The 21,815-nt window shown below is 42.1% G+C and overlaps 1 protein-coding gene across 1 annotated transcript in view; it reads left to right on the top strand.

The window, feature by feature from the left end:
• The window catches only part of LOC126336136 (pickpocket protein 28-like), a 145,937-nt gene that overhangs the window by 42,099 nt on the left and 82,023 nt on the right, over positions 1-21,815 (top strand). The window contains exon 3 of the mRNA XM_049999626.1: positions 9,430-9,663. Coding sequence (XP_049855583.1) covers positions 9,430-9,663 — 234 coding nt within the window. The remainder of the gene's footprint in view (positions 1-9,429; positions 9,664-21,815) is intronic.

Here is a 21,815-nt window from a genome sequence, read left to right as displayed (position 1 = left end):
AAGAAAATGTAGCAGAGGTACTTAGCGAACTTAAATAGGAGATACCGGAAGACTTACTTCTTCTTACTTTCTTTTTCGTGTCTGGAAACCAGGTCAAAGTCTTTCAGCCCAAGACTAAGGCTTCTTTCTTGTCCAGCCACAAATCGTCGAGGTTGCACCTGTAAGGGCAGTTTGCGCAGGCGAGCAGATGCTCCATATCCTGCACAGCGCCACAGTCACACTTATCATCTTTCGTTCCAAGACCTTCTCCTAATCATATTTGTCTTCAGTGGGGCCACCCCTCTTCTTATTCGGTTCAGCGTCCTCCATGTCTTCCAGTTCAGTTTGTGCTGAATCCGCTGGGCACTTCCTGTGCAGGTGGGTAATCTGCTGTTGCTCTTTCTATTATCGTGGCTAAGAACCTCTTTAGGGATATTCCGGAAGAAAGGCAATTTGGTTCCGGGTTAGCAATAGTGTGTAACTTGGGACAACTCGTATTTGATGAAGACTGCAAAAACTGTGAGAACTCCAATGTACTACTTGTTTAGCAGCGATAAAGATGATGAAGATATTGTAAACGATAATTTCCCAGGGATTAAAGAGCTTACCGAATTGATACTGATATTTACATTTCTCCGTACTGGAGTAGATTAAGGCAGGAAATCCCGAACAATGGTTCAAATGGTTCAAATGGCTCTGAGCACTATGGGACTAAACATCTGCGGTCATCAGTCCCCTAGAACTTAGAACTACTTAAACCTAACTAACCTAAGGACATGACACATATCCATGCCGAAGCAGTCGCGTGGTTCCGGACTGAAGCGCCTAGAACAGCTCGGTCAGCGCCGCCGGCCCGAACAGTAGTGGAACGTATACTCCACACTACACTGTACAAGGCCTTGTGGAGTACACAGACAACTCTAGACGTAGTAACAAGGTAACTTCTCTTTAGAGACGAGGTAGCAATACACCTCAACGGCATGAGACTTGCGTACCACTATCGGAAGTGTCCTCTAGACTACTATCTTCGTAGCCACCAATGAAACGGCTGCAGCAAAGCACATGTTGGCTGCTAGCTCTCGCGTGGAAATGCTTCTAGAAGTAGCACCAGTTCGTTAATTCCGGCGAGAGTGTAAGAGTAGGAGGCGCGATACCGCTGTTTTACTTTCACTCTTGGTTGAACACACAATGCCTCCACGCCGCTAAATAGAAAGACTTTCTCCCACCGCTTCGAAACATTGCATTGGGATGGGACCGAATGTCACTGTAGTAATGCAGTCAAATCGGTGGCCGGCTGGTGTGGCCGAGCCATTCTAAGCGCTTCAGTCCGGAACCACGCTGCTGCTGCGGTCGCAGGTTCGATCCTGCCTCTGGCATGTATGTGTGTGATGTCCTTAGCTTAGTTAGGTTTAAGTAGTTCTAAGCTCTAGGGGACTGATGACCTCAGATGTTAAGTCCCATAGTGCTCAGAGCCATTTAAACCATTTCTTTTCAAATCGGTGGTTGACATCTAATGCGTAGCTCAATCATATTATCTTGAGCTCGTATATTTTCTAACTTCCATAAGTTTAATAACCTTTCCAGAATATGTTCTGATCACGTCATCAGCTTTTAAAATTACGAAGAGCAGTGCTTTATTCAGGGACTGCCAGCTGCTTACCGACACAAGGAAATATAAAGTGACGATCGTCAACATCCGAAATGATTGCATGTTACATTATGTCAAGGTCGGCGATCATTCCCTGAAGGTACAACCGTCAAGCATATGTCTGAAACGTTTTTATGTAGAACAACCACATAAGTCTACAGTGGAGAAACCAGACTAAGATTCATCGGAAAACTCCTAAGGACCATTTCAGTTTTGAACATTGTTCATTGATCTGGATTCATTAGCGGATTATCTTAATTGAAGGGACTGAGAAGATTCGAAGGACCACGCTTTTTTACTGCCTTATTTGGTTGCTAATAATAACAGATCACATTAAAAAAGTATTACATGTTTATTCGCGTCGGATACAATCCATCTTCAGGAGATAACATAAAAGGACTTTATACACAGTGTTGTGTCACATTAATTCCTCTACACCCAAAACGCATGAACCCACAAAAATTTCCAAAAACAAATGAGCTGTCGATATCAGCGAGCAAATAATGAGGAGAAAAAAATAGGACACCTTAGTATTCGCATGATTGTCATAGATCTCCTGCGCAACTTTCTGTTATAAACTTAGTTGACTCGAACAGGGCTGTACGCTTCATTAGGTTCAGTATCGCTAGAGTGAGTGCGTCATAGGAAAGCTTAAGAATCTCAGTGGGTGACGCTAATAAAATGACGCTTATCATCGAGGAGAATCTCAAGGTGGCTGTACAGGCCAGTGGAACATTGACAACAGTGCATGATTTAGCATTAGTATCAAGCACATTATAGTTTTGCCAAAGCTTATGAACTGTACAAGCTGCTTCAAGCCTACGGACTTCCACCAAAAACCTCACTGTTGAGCGCATGAGGTGTGCGTGTGTAGGAGGTAAGTAATAGGACAAACAATATTGTCCCATTCCAAGTAGTTGTCTTCGGCAGCTATACAACGGCGGAGTCGTTGTTCCCAGTCTTGGAAGCAGAGATGAAAGGCTTTGACTGGTGGGGCCTTAAACATGTCGGACACATTCTTTTGAATGCTCCCCTGAGTCCCGAAATTACGTAAATTTAAAATAATTTTGAATTTCTTGAAAAGAAAAAAGCCATAAGGACTCCGATCAGGTGAATAGCGGAGCTGTGGAAGAACTGGAAAGCGTTTTGAGGTCTAAAATTCTGTGATAGGAGTGGCCATGTGAAGTGGGGCCTTGTCATGAGGCACCACCCACTTGTGTGCAGTGTCCAGTCTCAGTAGATTCACCTTTTTCGTGAGCCTTTCGAGGACAATTTTTCGTAAAACACTTCGTTGAGAGCTTGCCGCGGAGGAATCAATTCTTTATGCGCGATTATTCTACGGTCAAACAACAAATCAGCATTGTTTGGAATTCGATTACTCGATAAATAGTACAATTCTCAAGGCTGTCAATTCAACTAAGTACCTAGGCGTTAAAATTACGAACAACTTCAGTTGGAAGGACCACATAGATAATATTGTCGGGAAGGCGAGCCAAAGGTTGCGTTTCATTGGCAGGAGACTTAAAAGATGCAACAAGTCCACTAAAGAGACAGCTTACACTACACTCGTTCGTCCTCTGTTAGAATATTGCTGCGCGGTGTGGGATCCTTACCAGGTGTGATTGACGAAGGATATCGAAAGGGTGCAAAAAGTGGCAGCTCGTTTTGTATTATCACGTTATAGGGGAGAGAGTGTGGCAGATATGATACACGAGTTGGGATGGAAGTCATTACTGCATAGAGGTTTTTCGTCGCGGCGAGACCTTTTTACGAAATTTCAGTCACCAACTTTCTCTTCCGAATGCGAAAATATTTTGTTGAGCCCAACCTACATAGGTAGGAATGATCATCAAAATAAAATAAGAGAAATAAGAGCTCGAACAGAAAGGTTTAGGTGTTCGTTTTTCCCGCTCGCTGTTCGGGAGTGGAATAGTAGAGAGATAGTATGATTGTGGTTCGATGAACCCTCTGCCAAGCACTTAAATGTGAATTGCAGAGTAGTCATGTAGATGTAGATGTTATGGTCTTCAATTTGCTAATTCGAGCTTTTTTTAGTCGAAGAGCTCTCTCAGTCTGCCAGTCCTCATTTGACGATTAGGGTCGTGCACATAACTTCGGGGACTCGTCACCTGTGATCGCACGACTGAACCATTGGCAATCCTCTGAAGAAAACGAAAGCACTCATTTCTCTGATTGTCCCTCTGCTGAGTTGTGAGGTTTCTCGTTGACATTTCGGCACAAGTCATTCACATGTGTGAAACTTCTGTCAAAATTTAATGTATAGTGAAAATGTTTAACAGGTCACCCGTCATCCTTCCTCTTAAACGTCGATTTGATGTCACTAGAGCACGCATATATTCGATGTTTTAGTCGGTTTTTCAAGTTGGAGGTCTGGCTGAGCGAGGTTCATCTTCAACGAATATTCGGACTTCAAAAATGATTTGATACGGAATGATTCTAGGTCACACACGCGGACTCTCCACGTTAAAAGGAAACTTGATGCATAACGTTGCTCTACATTCTGCTGTTCCACTTTCGTAACACACAACAATAATAAAACTTCACTCATGGTGCTCTCAAAAATCACGGTTGTACGGATCTGAAACTTTGACTGAGTAATTGGATGGGGTGAACACATCGATCTACACAAGTAGAACAACACAGTGTTGCCTGATCGATTGCAGTGTTGTCAGTCTCATTACTTTTCTCACACATGTCGCACAAATTACGTGTGTGCAAGTTTCTGCAACTAAGTATTAAACGCAAAACCGTCTTCGAAGAGACATCATCTAAGTAAATTAATCGAAAATCACTGTAAGAGTGTAATTATATGTATAGAAGCGAGTATTGGCCCTTGATCTATCAAACGAAGGCTAAGGTGAATGTGGCTGCCGCACATGATCTACTTTTAACCGAATATACAGGGTATATCAGGAGGAATGGTCTACATTCACGGATATGACAGAAAGATCATTTCAAGCAAAAAACTTCATATGTACGTACGCGCAATGCCGAATGACTCCCGATCTAGAACATATGAACAGCCCACAGAGAAAATCAGGTAAGGTACATTTTGTACATTTCTCAGGAGCGGCTATTTACATTTTCAAGATTACAAAAAAATACATAAAACACACCAATCAAGTGCAACCGATATAACTAAAACGCCAAATTCAAAGGTTAGAAAGAAACTGATTGAAACTATATGATAAAAATAGATGCAAAAGACGTTCATCTTTACCACGAAAATAATGTAGTAAGACCATCACTTTTCGTTGAGCTTTCGTTCCTTCTGTTTGTTGGTCTTTGATTTTGGTTCTTTATGTGGTACACTGGAATAGAAATTTCTTGCGCCTTGACCACAAAACCACAAAACAAAAAGTACTTTAAAGTCTGCATATTTTTCGTGACATGTTGGCAGGAACTCTGGAAACACACCCTCAGAATTAGTCATTTACAAACAAAACGTGATTGGTCTTTCAATAATTTTATATTACACAGCACTATCATATGCTCGATGAGGCCATCAAACCAAAGTTTTTATCAGATTCCATGTTAGTTTACTCTGATTGTAAATACTATTCTGACACTATCTAATTTCTTAAAGGTATGAAAGAGGTTCTGACGAGATATGAACATTGCGTAGGTCTTTTGCTGTCTTGTGCAAAAGTACTCTTATTGTTGGATCAAGGATTTCACTCACACAGTAATCAACAAATAATAACTTCATTCGCTCCGTTAGTCCCTAAAACTTCAGCGCAAGTACAAATTACTGCATCACTGTTGCACATTTGACGATGATTCCATGCAAAGCAATGAAGACCTTTTGTCAAACAGGAATTCCACTCACGTTATCATTTCCTATGATTCTAACATTGCACCGTAAAGAGAAGTCTCTGGCATTGGAGTCGTCATGCCCAAGCCTTCTACTAGTTATTAATATCATCGATATTAAGATGGGAAAATAGGAAGATATGTCATTCTAGTCACCTAACAAATTGATAAGCTGTCTTCTTTCATGGGACTGATTAATTTGAAACTCGAAAATAACGAGTATTTGCAGTCACTGCCTAATTCATGAGATATTGCCTTGCAGTATTATTTATTCGTCAAAGCTCTTTCTCTTTTTAGCTGATTGATTAACAGGTGGCATCTCAACTTCATCTTATGACGATCCACACGTTCTGTAGATCCTAAACGGATCACATTGTTATCACACTTCAAATTCATACTATCACTATAAAATACAACGCAGGAACCCGCAAAGCAACTAGCCTATCGGGTATGCTGCAAACAGTTCAAACAAACCTTGGACTCCCTCCATTCTTTCCGTGAAGACCGACATAGAGCGTTCTTTCTGTTACCACTAAAAGTAAAATCCTTCGTACACTGAAGAGGTAAAGAAATTTATACACTTGCCTAATATCGTGTAGGGCCCCCGCGAGCACGCAGTAGTGGCATGGACACGACTAATATCTGAAGTAGTGCTGGAGGGAACTGACGTCATGAATCCTGCAGGGCTGCCCATAAATCCGTAAAGGTACGAGAAGGTGGAGATCTCTTCTGAACAGCTCGTTGCAAGGCATCCAAAATATGCCCAATAATGTTCATGTCTCGGGAGTTTGATCACCAGCGGAAGTGTTTAAACTCAGAAGAGTGTTCCTGGGACAACTCTGAAGCAATTCTGGGTGTGTGGGGTGTCGCATTGTTCTGCTGAAATTGTCAAAGTCCTTCGGAATGCACAATGGACATGAATGGATGCAGGTGATCGGACAGGATGCTTAAATACGTGTCACCTGTCAGAGTCGTATGTAATACTCCAACTGGACACGCCCCACACCATTACAGAGCCTCCACCAGCTTGCACAGTCCCTTGCAGAATCCGTGAATTCATGAGGTTGCCTCCATACCCGTACACGTCTAACCGCTCGATACAATTTGAAACGAGACTCGTCCGACCAGGCAACATGCTACCTGTCATCAACAGTCCAGTGTTAGTGTTGACGTTCCCAGGAGAGGCGTAAAGCTTTGTTTGGTGCAGTAATCAAGGGTACAAGAGTGGGTCTTCAGCTCCGAAACTTCGTATCGGTGTTGTTTTGTTGAATGGTTCGCATGCCGACACTTGTTGATCGCCCAGCATTGACATCTGCAGCAATTTGCGGAAGAGTTGCACTTCCGTCACGTTAAACGATTCTCTCCAGTCGTCCTTGGTCCCGTTCTTGCAACGTCCTTTTTCCGCTCTAGCGATGTCGGAGATGAGATGTTTTACCGGATTCCTGATACTCACGGCACACACGTGAAATGGTCGTACGGGAAAATCCACGCTTCATCGCTACCTAGGAAACGCAGTGTCCCATCGCTCGTGCGCCGACTACAACAGCATGTTTAAACTCACTTAAATCTTGATAACCTTCCATCGTAGCAGCTGCAGTAACTGACCTAAAAACTTTGCCAGACACTTGTTGTCTAAAGGCGTTGCCAACCGCAGCGCCGTGTTCTGCCTGTTTATATATCCCTGAATTAGAATACACATGCATATACCAGCTTCTTTAGCGCTTCAGTGTATCTCAGCCCTGGGGTCTTCATTTAATGTACATTGTTATTTGCTTTCTACATTATTCAATACATTGTTAGATGTCCACCTGTACAACAGGTAGTAAACATTACAACAAGCATTTTACGAAGTCTCAATAGAAAAATACGTATTTCTAGACGGTCGTCTCTACGTAATATCCCGTAGGTCACAATACAGCTGTTTTACAGTTCACAATAAACGTTCGAAGATCCCACCATCAATATATATTTTACAATTGATACTTTGTAAAACCCATGTTTTAATGTTTAGTAACAGTTGTACATGTGTACATGTGTAAACTGACAATGTAATGAATAATACAGAAAAATAGCGATGCATTCTGTGTCGGAAACCATTAGTAGTAGGCCGTATGTTCACATGAAGTTTCTTTGCTTCCAAATATCGTTTCTATCACATCCCTGATCACTGATAGTTCCTCCTGGGACATCCAGTATACCTACGCAACTTGATTAAGGTTAAGATATCGTTAGTAAGATGAAGCACCAATTATAGGAGAAAAAGGGAAAATAAAACAGATGGAAGGTAGTTATAAACACGGGGAACCGCAAACTAAGTGTACACCTATCCCTATTTCAGATGTGTGTAGACGCATAAGGTCTCCAAAAGGCCTTCCAGTTTCATGAAATCGCAATATTGCTGTTACGACAAAATGGCTCTGAGCACTAGGGGACTTCACATCTGATGTCATCAGTCCGCTAGGCTTACAACTACTTAAAGCTAACTAACCTAAGGACATGACACACATCGAAGCCCGAGGCAGGATTCGAACCTGCGACTGTAGCAGCCGCGTGGTTCCAGACTGAAGCGTCTAGAACCACTCGGCCACTGTAATCGGCATTCGAAAGGCAGTACACTCAGCAGAATGTAGTGAGTCAGAGCAGCCGTATGGGGTCACATCACCTTCGTTATGTCTGTAGTATAGCGAACTCGTTAAGCATGGACGACAGAATGAAAACCGCTGACGCCTTCGTAGTAGCAAACAATATGCGGTGAAGCCGAAAGGCGTTGGGTAAAGATTAGCCAGTGCTTCGCTCCATAAATATCCTAGCAGTTTAACTCGTTAGGCAGTCACGGAGCGGCGTGGCGCAATTGTTAGCACACTGGGCTCGTATTGGGGGGGACGACGGTTCAATCCAGCGTCCGATCATCCTGATGCAGGTTTTCTGTTATTTTCCTGTATCGCTTTAGGTAGAAGGTTATTGTTTCTTTGAAAGGCCACGGCCGACTTTCTTCCCCATCCTTCCCTAATCCGATGAAACCGATGACCTCGCTGTTTGGTCTCCTCCCCCAACTCAATTAAACCCAATTCGTAAATAGAATACTGAAGATCAGACTACGTAACTAATGAAGAGGTAGTGAATCGAATTGAGGAGAAGAGGAATTTGTGGTACAACTTGACTAAAAGAAGGGACTGGAGGGAAGCGTGGATAGTAAAAATCGTAGAGGGAGACCAAGAGATGAATACACAAAGCGAATTCAGAAGGATGTAGGTTGCAGTAGTTACTCTGAGATGAAGAAGCTTGCAGAGGATAGAGTAGCATGGAGAGCTGCATCAAACCAGTCTCTCGACTGAAGACCACAACAACTGCCCTATACGACGATGGCACGCAGTACTTTGAAAGGGCACGGAGGATTTCCTTCTCTAACCTTGACAGAATCCGAACTTGTTCTACGTCTATAATGAGCCCGATGTTGACGGGTCATTAATCCCAGTCTTCTTTCTTTCCTTTCTTTTATAATTTTTACTGTTTCTACTCAATTGGGTGTGAAATGGGTGGGCATATATAGACGACTAGGGAGTGTGATAAGGTTCAGTGATTGAATTGGAGCATGTGAAAAGATATATACAAATCTTCTCTCTTGCTCTCTCTTCTCTCTTTCTCTCTCTCTCTCTCTCTCTCTCTCTCTCTCTCTCTCTCTCTCTCTTCTTTCTTTCTCGGTCTCTGTCTCCCTCTGTCTCTCTCTCTCTTGCTGTGTGTGTGTGTGTGTGTCTGTGTGTGTGTCTCTGTGTGTGTGTGTGTGTGTATGTCCATCTAACATTTTTTTCTAGCACAGTTATGAATAGGTCTCAGTAGTTGCAGGACTTGCTGAAGTAAGTTAACAACTATGAACTTCAGTCTTTGCAGAATACTGTGTAGAGTGACGCGGAGAAGTCACAGAGGTCAACGTGGCGTGCCACTCAAAAGCCTCGTTGTTGTGCCGGCAGGTTGCTGTGGCTGTTCCTGTTCGCGATCAGCCTGGCCTTGTGCAGCAACCTGATACGGAGAGTGTGGCTCAAGTGGGAAGAAACGCCGGTGATCGTGACGTTAGCCGAGACGACGACGCCGGTGTGGGACGTGCCGTTCCCAGCCGTCACTATCTGCAGCGAGACCAAGACGCAGCGGGAGGTCTTCAACTACACCGACGCCTACTACAACCAGGCCAACCTCACCCAGGACGAGTGAGTTTACCCACACCGTTCTCTCCAACTCGAGAATGTCTCTATGTTACTATCACTCTACGTGTTTCAGAACAAAAACATTCTCGCTTGCGATTCCAAAGTAGTCGGATACATAATCCATCGTACGCGGCTCGTGGTCTTGTGGTAGCGTTTTCGTTTCCCGCGCACCTTTATCCCGGGTTCAATTCCCGGCGGGATGAGGGATTTTCTCTGCCTCGAGATGACTGGGTGTAGTGTGTCTTTCATCATCATTTCAGCCTCATTCACTCTCAAGTTACCGTAGTGCCTTTAAAGAACTTGTGGAGCGGCCACCAATGCCATCCGCTCAATATTATTATCACATAATCCATCCGTTTATTTTACATTATATCCGGTTTTATGACTGATGGGTGACACATCCAGCTACTGTTACTATTTTACCTTCATATGGTTTTGTGAGTAACAGGTCACGTATTCTGTTGTGTTGGCAGAAGAGCCAACACCGTGTTACTGATGGAGGCCGAAATGCACGCGTTTTAGCTCACGCAGGCTGGCGTGAGGAGGGAAGGACTAAATTGACGTGAGGTCTGGAATATGACAAAGAATTAGAATTCAGGAAGCGGACATAACTAGCTTGATACTTAACTTTAATCCATTAATGATGAACGTCGCTCTTGACGGTACATGATTCACAATATTATCTGTTCAGAAGACATGGCGCCTTGCTAGGTCGTAGCCAATGACGTAGCTGAAGGCTATGCTAAACTGTCGTCTCTGCAAATGAGAGCGTATGCAGACAGTGAACCATCGCTAGCAAAGTCGGCTGTACAACTGGGCGAGTGCTAGGGAGTCTCTCTAGACTAGACCTGCCGTGTGGCGGCGCTCGGTATGCAATCACTGATAGTAGCGACTCGTACACTAACGGACCGCGGCCGATTTAAAGGCTACCACCGAGCAACTGTGGTGTCTGGCGGTGACACCAGATATCCAGATGATCCCCTAAATGGGCGTAATAGGTTATTGACATTAAATAATTTCGCAATGGAGACTGGTTTTGTTCTGAAACACGTTTAAAGTGGTTGGTGTAACAACCTGCCACGATGGAATGGGTAAAAATTTTATCAGTGTAAGACTACACATCAGCTCCAGACATGACGATTAAGCTGTCACAATGATACCTTTCAGTTGCACATGCCGAAAGTCAAATAGTTCCCCACAGAGTCAGATGCGATAATACGAACCGTCACGCAACGGGAACGATATGGAACACAACGTCTAATATCTGTAACACAACGTCTAATATCTTTCACTATTTATTACCTTTCCTTCTATTTGCCACTGTTCCTGTCTTCTTCCATCTCAGCACAAAAAAGCACGACCATATTCGAATGCCAACACATTTTGGAAAATTTTTTTGAAAGTGCTGAGGTAGGTATAATGAGGCAGCTGGTACCTCACTCTTCAGACCTTTTTAAACAAACACGAATATGAAACTTCCGTGGCAGATTAAAACAGTGTGCCGGACCGAGACTCGAACTCGGTAACTTTGCCTTTCGCGGGCAAGGGCTCTACCAACTGAGCCACCCAAACACGACTCACGCCCCGTCCTCACAACTTTAATTTCGTCAGTACCTCCACTCCTACCTTCCAAACTTCACAGATGCTCTCCTGCTGTTCAGTGAAAATTTCGTTCTAGAAACACGAACATGCCTGCATTTTTTAGGGCCGATAGCAGCATTATTCCGGTGGTTCCCCTTCCCTGCTGCAGTAGGGTTTTAAGTTATACGACTCTGAATACGCAAAACTAGTGTAACACATTCCGCATTTTACGTACACAAAAAAATTTGCACGTGCTTTAGTTCTACATAGGAGTCCCAGGCAATAATGGAGACACTTTACAGTATATTTCTCTGTACTCCGTCACTTTATATAAGCTTTTGCCTCACACGGGATTTTATGTGGGTATTTTAAGTGTATAAGTACTGTAACTTTGAACTTGTGTATCTTGGGAACAGAGAGGTATTAAGAAAATTTACAAAGTTGTTCAAGATCCGGATCTGAGCTATATATCGCAGAATTTACAGCCATTTTCTGTGGACAGCTGTCTCGGAATCCGCGGGTGGGTCGCAGCGGGAAGAAAACATCTCTGCTCTGGGCCCAGGAAACAGGAAGGCGGTGTCCGATGCCAGAACTACCCTGCAAACATGCATCATAATTGAAACAGTAAGCTGCCCAAATAAGGCTGCAAACTAAGACATCTGAGATTTGGAAAATATTAACTTATTGTGGAAATGGCTACAGAGAAACAAGTCATGTGCTTGACGCTCCTTAATAACACATGAAAATTAATGACGTAAACTAGAATCACCTTCAAATCCAAATCCAATACACGTTCTTTTAACAATGCATTGCCTTCGGCGTAGACTATATTCCAGTCCTAATTACACCAGGTCAGTTTACAACAGGGAGTACTCATACACTTGTAATGAATATTATTTGGAACAAACGGATTAAAATCAGTTACACTGACCACTTCCGTTTCCAGTGACCTCGATGTCGACGGGAAGCTAATCCGTAGTCTTGCTTCCCATCTTCCCTATCCTGCCTTGTCCCAATCCACGTTCACTACGTCTTGTACAAAGCATTTAATTTGAGTTCCTTTGTTTCCATGAACTGAAATAGCGTGATAAGATTCCTCCAAAATAGACAATCATACATTATTTATATACGTATCAAGAGAAGTAGCAAAAGTGACGAGAGATTTCAGACACGCGGTATGATAGTAAGGTTGCCATATTACGTTCGGTATATGCAAATATGTAAAAAAAAAAAAATGCTGGAGGCATATTCCGTCTTTGCAACTAAGTGAGAGGCAAGCAACGGGCTGCCTTTAATTTAGTTGCACAATGAAAAGAACTTTGAAGCATCGAAGGAAAACGGAGAAATTGAAGATGTGAAAATGTTTAACTGAAAACACATTTAACAATGTAATTAATTTTGTTTCAAATGTTTATATAAGCGATAGTAACATGACCTTTGCTTAATTAATACATCCCACAGCCAAAAATTAAACTGTGACATGTATGTTACAAAAACAGCTTCTTGATGACATTTTTTCATTAAAATATATTTTTTCCTCAAATTACCTGCCCGAAAGTTTTGTTCATCATCAGATGGATGATTTTTATTTACAGAGTCTACTGCATTTACAAAGTCAACTGTTTATAATACAACCACGCACCCCTCATAATATTATCTAATAACAAAGTATGTCTTATCCTTTGAATAATTCTGAGTACTATCGCACGGCCTACCTGTTTAGGTAATTAACATGTGTCGGTATGTAGATGCCCAATGAAGACTGTAAACTACCATTTTTACGCAAGAACTTTTTATTAACGGTGAGTTATGGCCCTACGGACATTAAAAAATTGGGAAATTTGTAGTAAGTTCCTAAGGAACCAACTGCTGAGGCCATCGGTACCTAACCTTACACACTACTCAATCTAACTTAAACTAACTTACGCTAAAGGCAACACACACACCCATGCCCGAGGGAGGACTCGAACCTCCTATGGGGGGAGCCGCGCGAACCGTGGTAAGGCGCCGTAGGCCACGCGGCTACCCTGCGCAGCAGACATCAAAAGGGTGGTGGGATAGTGACACTGTAATTTAATTTTGTGACCAGATGAGATACGTAAGTAAAGTCAAAGTTACCATCAGTTTTGTTGTTTATTATAAATCCTCACACAAAACGAATGCAGTAGTTGCACTGAAGTGTAAATGTTCAATGACAAATTATCATAAGAATGTGAAACAGTTAAAAGAAACTGAGGTTGGCTGAGATTCAACCAAGGAACCGATAGCTAGATCACTACATTATTAGCTCACTAATCCATTTCCGCAATCTGACTTGAATGACTGCCTAAATTTGAGTTCATACAATTAAGCGTACTAGAAGGGCATCTTCCTTCTACTCATTAAAACTGTAACGTTTACTGGGAACATGCGTCCTACACGCTGAAGCCGACTGGAGGTCTTACCATTTTTTTGACACTGTCGTTTTGTTGCCTACGTGTATTGCGGTTGGTGGCCACTGTGTTGGATGATGCCTGTGAATGCCAAAAAGGTATCCAACGTAAATTTTGCATCACTGTCTAATTGGAGCTGCAAAGTGAAATGACCAAACCTCATACCGAATTCTGACAGCAGAATTTGAAGTGATTCTTTCATAAGCAGAGGATGAAGTGCCACTTTAGCTCCTCATGTCTTTTCACGTAACATTCGCATCTCCTTTGAGACCCAAATCTATCCGCTAACGAGCAGTAATCCAATGACTAGTGTCAATTTTCCTGCAGCATCCCCACACTTCTCAATAATTTCCCAAGACTATTATGTCAGATCTGGCTGACCAATTAAATTTCCGCATTTTCGGGCCCAAAGAAACGAATGTGTTTTGGTTATGTCACGTCCGTGCCTCAAAGAAGCGCGTTATTATGTTATTTTTTACGATCCTCCTAAAATTCTTATCTACATATGTGAGAGGCCACTAGAGGTATTTTTGGGTTGAGAAACTTGCCGTTTCACACTTAAAGAACCCACGCAATTAGTCTGCCGCTTTCTGCGAAGAGTACACTTCATGTCCGAATGTTAAACTTTTAACTGATGAAAAAGCTGAACACGATGCAATCAAAGGAAGGGAAGTAGTAAAAGGACTTTACTTATTTCTTTTATATCGTATGAGAAGTTTATGGGGGAAATTGGCAATTATCCCATTAAGTGCAAGATAGGTGATCTAGGGAATCGAATTAAATGTCAAGAAATAGTCAAAGAAATTCCTGAAAATGTTGTAGCTACGAAACGCATTCGACTAAAAGAAGAAAATAAAATATTTTGGCTGAAAGTTGTGTATTTAAAAAATATCCTAACATACATAACACATATTTACGGAAGAACTAATAATAATATCCCCTCCACAGCGTCTTACAGAAATGCCCCTAAAGAACCTGTAAAAAGTACATTTTTAAATATACGCCCATTTAGAATATACAATGTTTTAAATGTATACATAAAGAAGTGACTAAGATAATTCATGTTCAATTGTAGCCTAGCATAAGGAAAAATATCGTTTCCAGTTTTTCCTTGCACAGAACACATTATTGCTCTGAAGAGGTGAAAAATTCATTAGATGTCACGTAGTGCTCACATTGTGTCATATTGTTAATATTTATACGTCAGTTTGTTTTTGTTTACATATTCCTGGGGGGGAGGGGGGAGGGGGACACAGAGAGTGGGTAAGATGGAAGGAGGTGGACAGTGGCAAATCATTTAGGCTTTTCTTAAACTTTTTGTGGTTTCTGCTAAGATATTAAGAAGGGGCGTTCGCGAATAACGCTCATTTCTAGTTGGTTTGAAAGAGAGATATGTTATTTAGGGTAAATTTCACCAAAGACTGAATATACTAAGAACCAGTAGCAAGTACGTAGCACCTTGAACAGGCTTCCAGAGAACATCTCAAATTCACATCTCATGTAATTAGTGTTATTTGCTTTTTGACGTGGCTTTACATGTAATCTCAAAATATACTGTGTCAGATTATGAAATGAAAGTGAGCACAATGCTTTATTTTCCAAGTAATTTGTTTACTCGTTTCACAGATCTGAATGATTTTGAACCGGACAGAATGACATAACTTCTATGTTTCAGGTAAGTGTTACCACGTAACTGACTGTGATTCTTCTAGAAACCTCAAGCGTCAAACAGCAAATACGACTGCTCCCTCTCGATGAATTTTCAGAAAACAAATAAAATCTTAAATGTCACTTTTTCTATTTACTTCTCTGAAGAACTTCTCCAAATTACGCTACATCGTTTGCTCTCAATGATATTCCTGACTAAAACAGCGCAGAGATTCATTCATAAACAATCCTAGAGTTAACCATTAGCACGGAGGCAGGCGTGAACTGGCCGCTGGAAGGAAACGCCTGTTGAAACCAATTGCAGCCAATTTAGTGATGTCCAGAACTCGGGTCCTTAAGCAGGCAGGTACTGCCGTGTGCTGGGGGACACCAGAGACCCGTGCCTTCTTACTCACAATCATCATCAGAGTAAACTGTTTAACGGACCCCAAACCTCAAAGGCAATAAACTTTCTGTTCAAATCTCTGAAATCTTTTTTTCTTTTCTCTCTCTCTCTCTCTCTCTTTCTCTCTCTCTCTCTCTCTTTATCTATCTCTCTATCTCTTTCTTTAAATACGACAGGAAGAGATTACGAGTAGGTCTCTTTTTTCCCCTGCTTAATATTTCTTTTTCACTGGTCAGGTTATGATGCTTCCATACCATTAGCCATATTACTGCTTTATACTTGACTGTAGAGATCCAAACAAAGACAAGTATTTACTTGTAATCTGCAATTAGTGGTATACTGTCGCCGTTATTAACACAATAACTGGAATATTCTTCACGTTACTGCTGCTTCCAACAGTAACCAATTTATTCATATGTCTTTTTATTCTACATATTTCGCTAGTCTGTCATTACGTCACTGACAACAGCAAATAAGGTGAGAAATATATTTGATTACAAACACAGGGGGAGGCAGCAAAGTCAGGTGTCCTAAAATACGTCTAGAACGAATGAAAAGTAAGTAAATTATTTATTATTTCAAAAGCAGTCGCCACACCTGTTAAAATATGTATCCCATTTCGAGACAAGGGAGTCGTTGCCTTCCTGGAAAAATATTTGCGGTTGGTTACAGAAACCACGGTTCACACCCAGATGCAAATGACAGCCATTAATGTCTTCCTTCGAGGCTCAAAAAGCATGGAAATTGCATGGAGACAGATCTGGACTATATGGAGGATGTATAAGGGCTTCTCAGAGTATTATAAACAACCTCGGCTAAATGTTGGCAAGACCCCAGCAAATAAGCTATCGAGGACTAAACACACTGACGTTTGTTTCCACGCACAGTGAGGCCTAAAAGTCCCCTTAGCAACGGCGTGTTTCCCTAGACGTGGTACCTAAACCTAGCTTGATGAGACGCGCTAGTAGTGCACATGAAACCGACAGATATTAATGAATATTCCAGCACCTGACTCGTATACGAAATAATTATTAACCACACGTCATTGTGGAAACACGATAGAATGTAAACAATCCAGGTGGTGCTCAGTCAATTCGACAGTTACTACAGGAACAATCGAACAATTGAGGAAACGCATCCAAGCATTTCCTGTTCATGGGAGAAGACTAAACAAAATGCAACTACCCTCGGCTGCCCCATGACAGCGCGACCGTACCTGTAGCAACGATCTCTACGTATGTGACTATTTATTTATTCGGTACTTTATTTTGATCTGTTATATAGATACAAGAACAGACCGCATGTTGCCCATGAGTTGGCATGAATATAGCCAATATTTTAACACAGTTTTAGATATGGTGGTATAACCAAGCTTTCTGATGTTTAAGAGGAAAAGCTCTCCATAAAATGTCTGCAAAAAAAATGAAAGAAAGTCTACAGACTGCCGTTTGCCCATATTACGCTTAGGTATATCCTCATGCTACTGGTCTACTGACTTTGCTGCATTCCTGGATTACAAACGTTGCAATTTATAATTCTGGGTTACACTACTATACAACCCTACACTACATTGCACTACACTACTGTAGTTCGTTCGAGAACCTAGCTAGATTTTTCATACGACTGGATAGTTAGCCCCCTGGCGCTGAGGTACAACTCAGAATATACAGGACCACCTGAGGTGTAGAGATTTGTAGACAGCTGTCAGTGTCTCAGGATATTCTTCCTGGTCCTCCTCGAGGTTAATTAGTCACTGCTTCAGGAAGGTCTTGCAGATGGATGTTCTGCAGTGGAGCGTCTCGTTGACCTGACCTGTGGCCTTTTCGATGTTGTCCCTGAGTCATGTAGTCTTGCAGTTCATAAGCTGGTATTTTATGTGTCAGCGAGTTCAGCTTATGCCATAGTTCTTCGTTCCCTTTTGTATTGTAAACTGTTGCATTACTAAAGACGTTCCTGTTCTTATCTGTGATATTATGTCTAATGGCACACTCCCAGACCACGAAGTCCAGGGTGTCGATTGCCCCACATTGACAAGTTCCATAGTGCGCTATGGTACTTTCGGTAAGTGGCTGAACCATGTCCTGTGGTAGCAAGTATGACGTTCTGGTAGTTTCTTTTTTGTTACGAACGAACTGGTTAAGTTCTCCTCCCTGTTTCTCCCGTGTCCCACGTTTCTTGCCATTCTCTGTAAATACATGCTTTTATTTCCTTACCAATGTAGCTCACGTGCCCAGTATTTCCTTTACCTTATGTTATTCGCCATGTTTGAACCAATATTATGCGCTTCTCTTCCTCACCGCTAGGTCTAGATGTACCAAGCCTCAATCGGTATCGTTGTATACGCCCAGGAGTACGCTTCCCTGTGCTCCCCGTTGGTCCTGTGATGCTGTTAAGTTTCTGGCTCTGTGACTTTTAACCCACAATACCAATTAAGATTGCGTCGTGGAATATACGAACTGCACTTAGTGGCAGCTTAAAATGTCTTTCGCCAATTGTTGCTATCTTGCTTAGAATTTAATGCCCCTCTGGCAGACGAGTGAATTAGTGCATGATAGTTTCTCTTTTCATCGACATTTACACCGAGGTACCTATAAACTTCTTTCCTCTTCACAGGCTGGTTATTTATTATGATTGTGGGGTAACTCTATCTTCAAATACTTTTATGTTGACTAGTTGGTCATTTATTGCGATTGGGGGTTACTATATCTTGATAAAGTTCGTTTTAGCAACGTAAAAATTGTTTTGTATACTACCATTTTCAGTTTGTTTTCAACGCCAAAATTCCATAGTTTGTCAAGAACCACTCTACCATTTTCCTCTAATCTAGCCCTTTTGTTGGCAGATACCGTAATTAGTAGATTACTAGCGTAGGCGGTGCAACCTCTAGGCTTTGTTACACTCTGAAACGGGTTCAGTAATAGCTCTGTGCCAGCATCCCAGAACTCTAGGCCTGTGGGCAGCCTTTGTGACGTCTTTCACAATTTTCTTTCCGAGATCTAGCCGCGCTTGCCTGTCTATAGTGTTGTAGACACTTGGGGCAGTCCATCTCAGTCTTTTGTACGGGGTAGGCCACCATAAATTATTAGGAACGGCCTAGCTGTATAAGTCATTGTCACTATAACATACGAGGGTCAGTCAAAAAGTAATGCCTCCCATTTTTTTTTCTACGTTTAATTGTCAGGAAATTTAAATGCAATTACGTAGGTTGAAAACCACAACATTGAGGATCATATTGTCATTTTTCAATGTAATCTCCGCCCATCTCTACAGTTTTGGTCCATCTTTGAACAAGGGCATGTATCCCAGCACGGTAAAAATCACAGCTCTGCTTCCTAAGCCATTGACGCACGGATGTTTTGACGGCCTCCTCATCTTCAAAATGAATCCCACGATGAGCTTCTTTTAGTGGCCCGAACAGATGGAAGTCTGATGGTGCCAGGTCAGGGCTGTATGGGGGATGAGGCAAAACTTCCCATCCAATTTTGACAATCTCGTCAGAGGTGTGACGACTGGTGTGTGGTCTTGCATTGTCATGCAAAAGAAGAACATCTGCCATTGATTTTGTTGGGCGAACTCGCTCAAGACGTGCTTTAAGTTTTTTGAGGGTTGTGACGTATTGAACAGAATTTATTGTGCATCCCTGCTCCAAAAAATCAACCAGAATCACACCCTCTGTATCCCAGAAAACTGTTGCCATAACTTTCCCTGCCGATCGCACAGTTTTGAATTTTTTCTTCCTCGGCGAGCTTGTGTGACGCCACTCCATTGACTGCCTCTTTGATTCGGGTTCAAAAAAATGCACCCATGTTTCGTCCCCGGTCACAATTTTTTTCAGAAACTCATCTCCCTCCAAACGGAAGCGCTGCAAGTGTTGGGAGGCTATTGTTTTCCTTGCCTCTTTATTCTGATCGGTTAACATTCTTGGAATTCACCGTGCACAAACTTTTGAGTACCCCAATTGTTTAATAATCGTGATCACACTGCCTTTACTAAGAGAAATAATGCGACACACTTCATCTGCAGTCACCCGACGGTCACCACGAATGATGTCATCAACTTGCTGAATGTTGTGTGGAGTCACTGCACTCACCGGCCTGCCGCTCCGCTTTTCGTCAGTCAACGGTGTTTGCCCTTCAGCTTCCTTACAACGACGAACCCATCGTCTAACAGTGCTGACATCCACTGTCACAACACCATACACCTTCTTCAGTCTTTCATGAATGCGTATGGGCGTTTCACCTTCTGCATTCAAGAATTCAATCACACAACGCTGTCTCAAACGAACATCGATGTCGGCCATCTTACAAACTTCTGCTGTGCTGCCACCTGTTGACACAGAAAGTTACTACTGCAGTGGATTGCAGAAGAAGGTTTGAGGAATGGCGCCAAATTCAAATTTTTCACTTAACTTAATTTTTTTTAAGTAGAAAAAAAATGGGAGGCATTACTTTTTGACCGACCCTCGTACTTGTCTGTGAGGTGTTCACAATATTCATAGAAAGATTTATCGCACCCTCGGTTGATTTGCCTTTCCTGAAACCTTGCTGCAGGCTCGCATGCCTCTAACGTCTGTGGTCCCTCAGTGGGCGGCACAGAATATTTTTATGTACTTTGGCAAGAGCGTTTACTAAACAAATCTGCCTGTACGATTTCGGTTCTCTTGTGTCTTTGTCTTTTTTTAAGGTATAATATTGGAAATTGTCCATATTCTGGACACGTTTGCCTGCAAAAGTCCTTCTTTAATACTCGTAACAATGTCATATAAGATACAACTTGGTCCACTACCTTGTGCAACACTTCAGCTGTTATTCTATGAGTTCCTGGCTTTTCTTCTTCTTCAACATCATTATTGCTAACCTCACTACCTCCTGGGCAAATGGAGTCACAATACTATTATTCATATGCTGTACTAGCAATTCAGAGAGAAGATGCTGACGGTATACTATGTCTTCCATTGTCGTGTAGTACAGAAACTGAGTTCTGAGTAGGTACTGCACTTATATCTCCCAGCCTATCGTCATCGTACCATCGGATCGACTAGGGTTTGATAATGGAGTGCGAGACTGAAACTCGTTTGTTGCAAATTTGTATGGAAAACCCCAAACATTTGTTACGATTTCGTCGTTAACATGAGCCTCCCACTTTTCTACCGTTGTCTGGTGTAGTAGTTCTTTACATAGTTGTCCGACTGTTCGATAGAAACTCAGCCTTCTTTGTCATTCAGTTTCCCCTAAGGATCTCTGGTAATAACTTGTCATACTTTGCGTCTTAAAAAGACTGTAGGGCGTGACTCCGCAGATTTTTGAAGTCGTTTGTCATCAAAACAAACGTTGGACTGCCTTGTCTTACACCGTCTACACCACTCGAACCAATTCGTTGGTTTTGGCGTCACCATCAAATACACTTTCTTACAGTCGGTGTATCTTGAATTCTGCCTTTTAAAGTTACCAGTTCGCTTTGTGTAGACTGTACAATCGGTCTGGCTTGCTCTTGGCGGCTAAGTCATTATCTGCGCCTGGAACTGTGAAGTAAATGATACTAGGGTCACTAGTTCATTACAGACATTCCAGTTTGCTGTGTGATCACTGATCCTTGAGTTTGCGAGGATGATGTGCGTAGCTGTCGCCACACCTGCAAAATTTTGGAACGTAGGCGGGTTGAGAGTACCACTCACGACATGAAGGCCGAGTTCTCGTGTAGTGTCCTGAAGGAAAAGTCCTCTGTCATGAGTTACTTTCCTATGCCATAATTTTGATTCCACATTTGCGTCCATTACCAGAATGTGCCATGTCGTCACTTTATTGCTGCTGTTTGCAACTTTTCTATGAGTACATCTTCTGCATGTCTCATCTGAAGAAAAGACAGAAATGGCTCAACAGTTGGATCAGGAATTAACAGACATATAAAAAACGCTTGCAGGTATTTTCGGTCATTTCCAAAATAACCGCGAAGGGTAAGTTAAATAACGTGAAATTATAGTTCTTACAAAAAGTGGTTTATCATCTTGTCACAAAAATAATGTAATTTGGTCAATGCGTTCAAATAAAGAATGAAATTGTGTATCACAGATTTGTGTTGCTAAAAAGTTC

This window comes from Schistocerca gregaria, chromosome 2, assembly GCF_023897955.1.
Source record: "Schistocerca gregaria isolate iqSchGreg1 chromosome 2, iqSchGreg1.2, whole genome shotgun sequence".
NCBI lineage: Eukaryota > Metazoa > Arthropoda > Insecta > Orthoptera > Acrididae > Schistocerca > Schistocerca gregaria.
The sequence above is the reverse complement of the archived record's forward strand: the minus strand, read 5'-3'. Positions and strand labels throughout refer to the sequence as shown.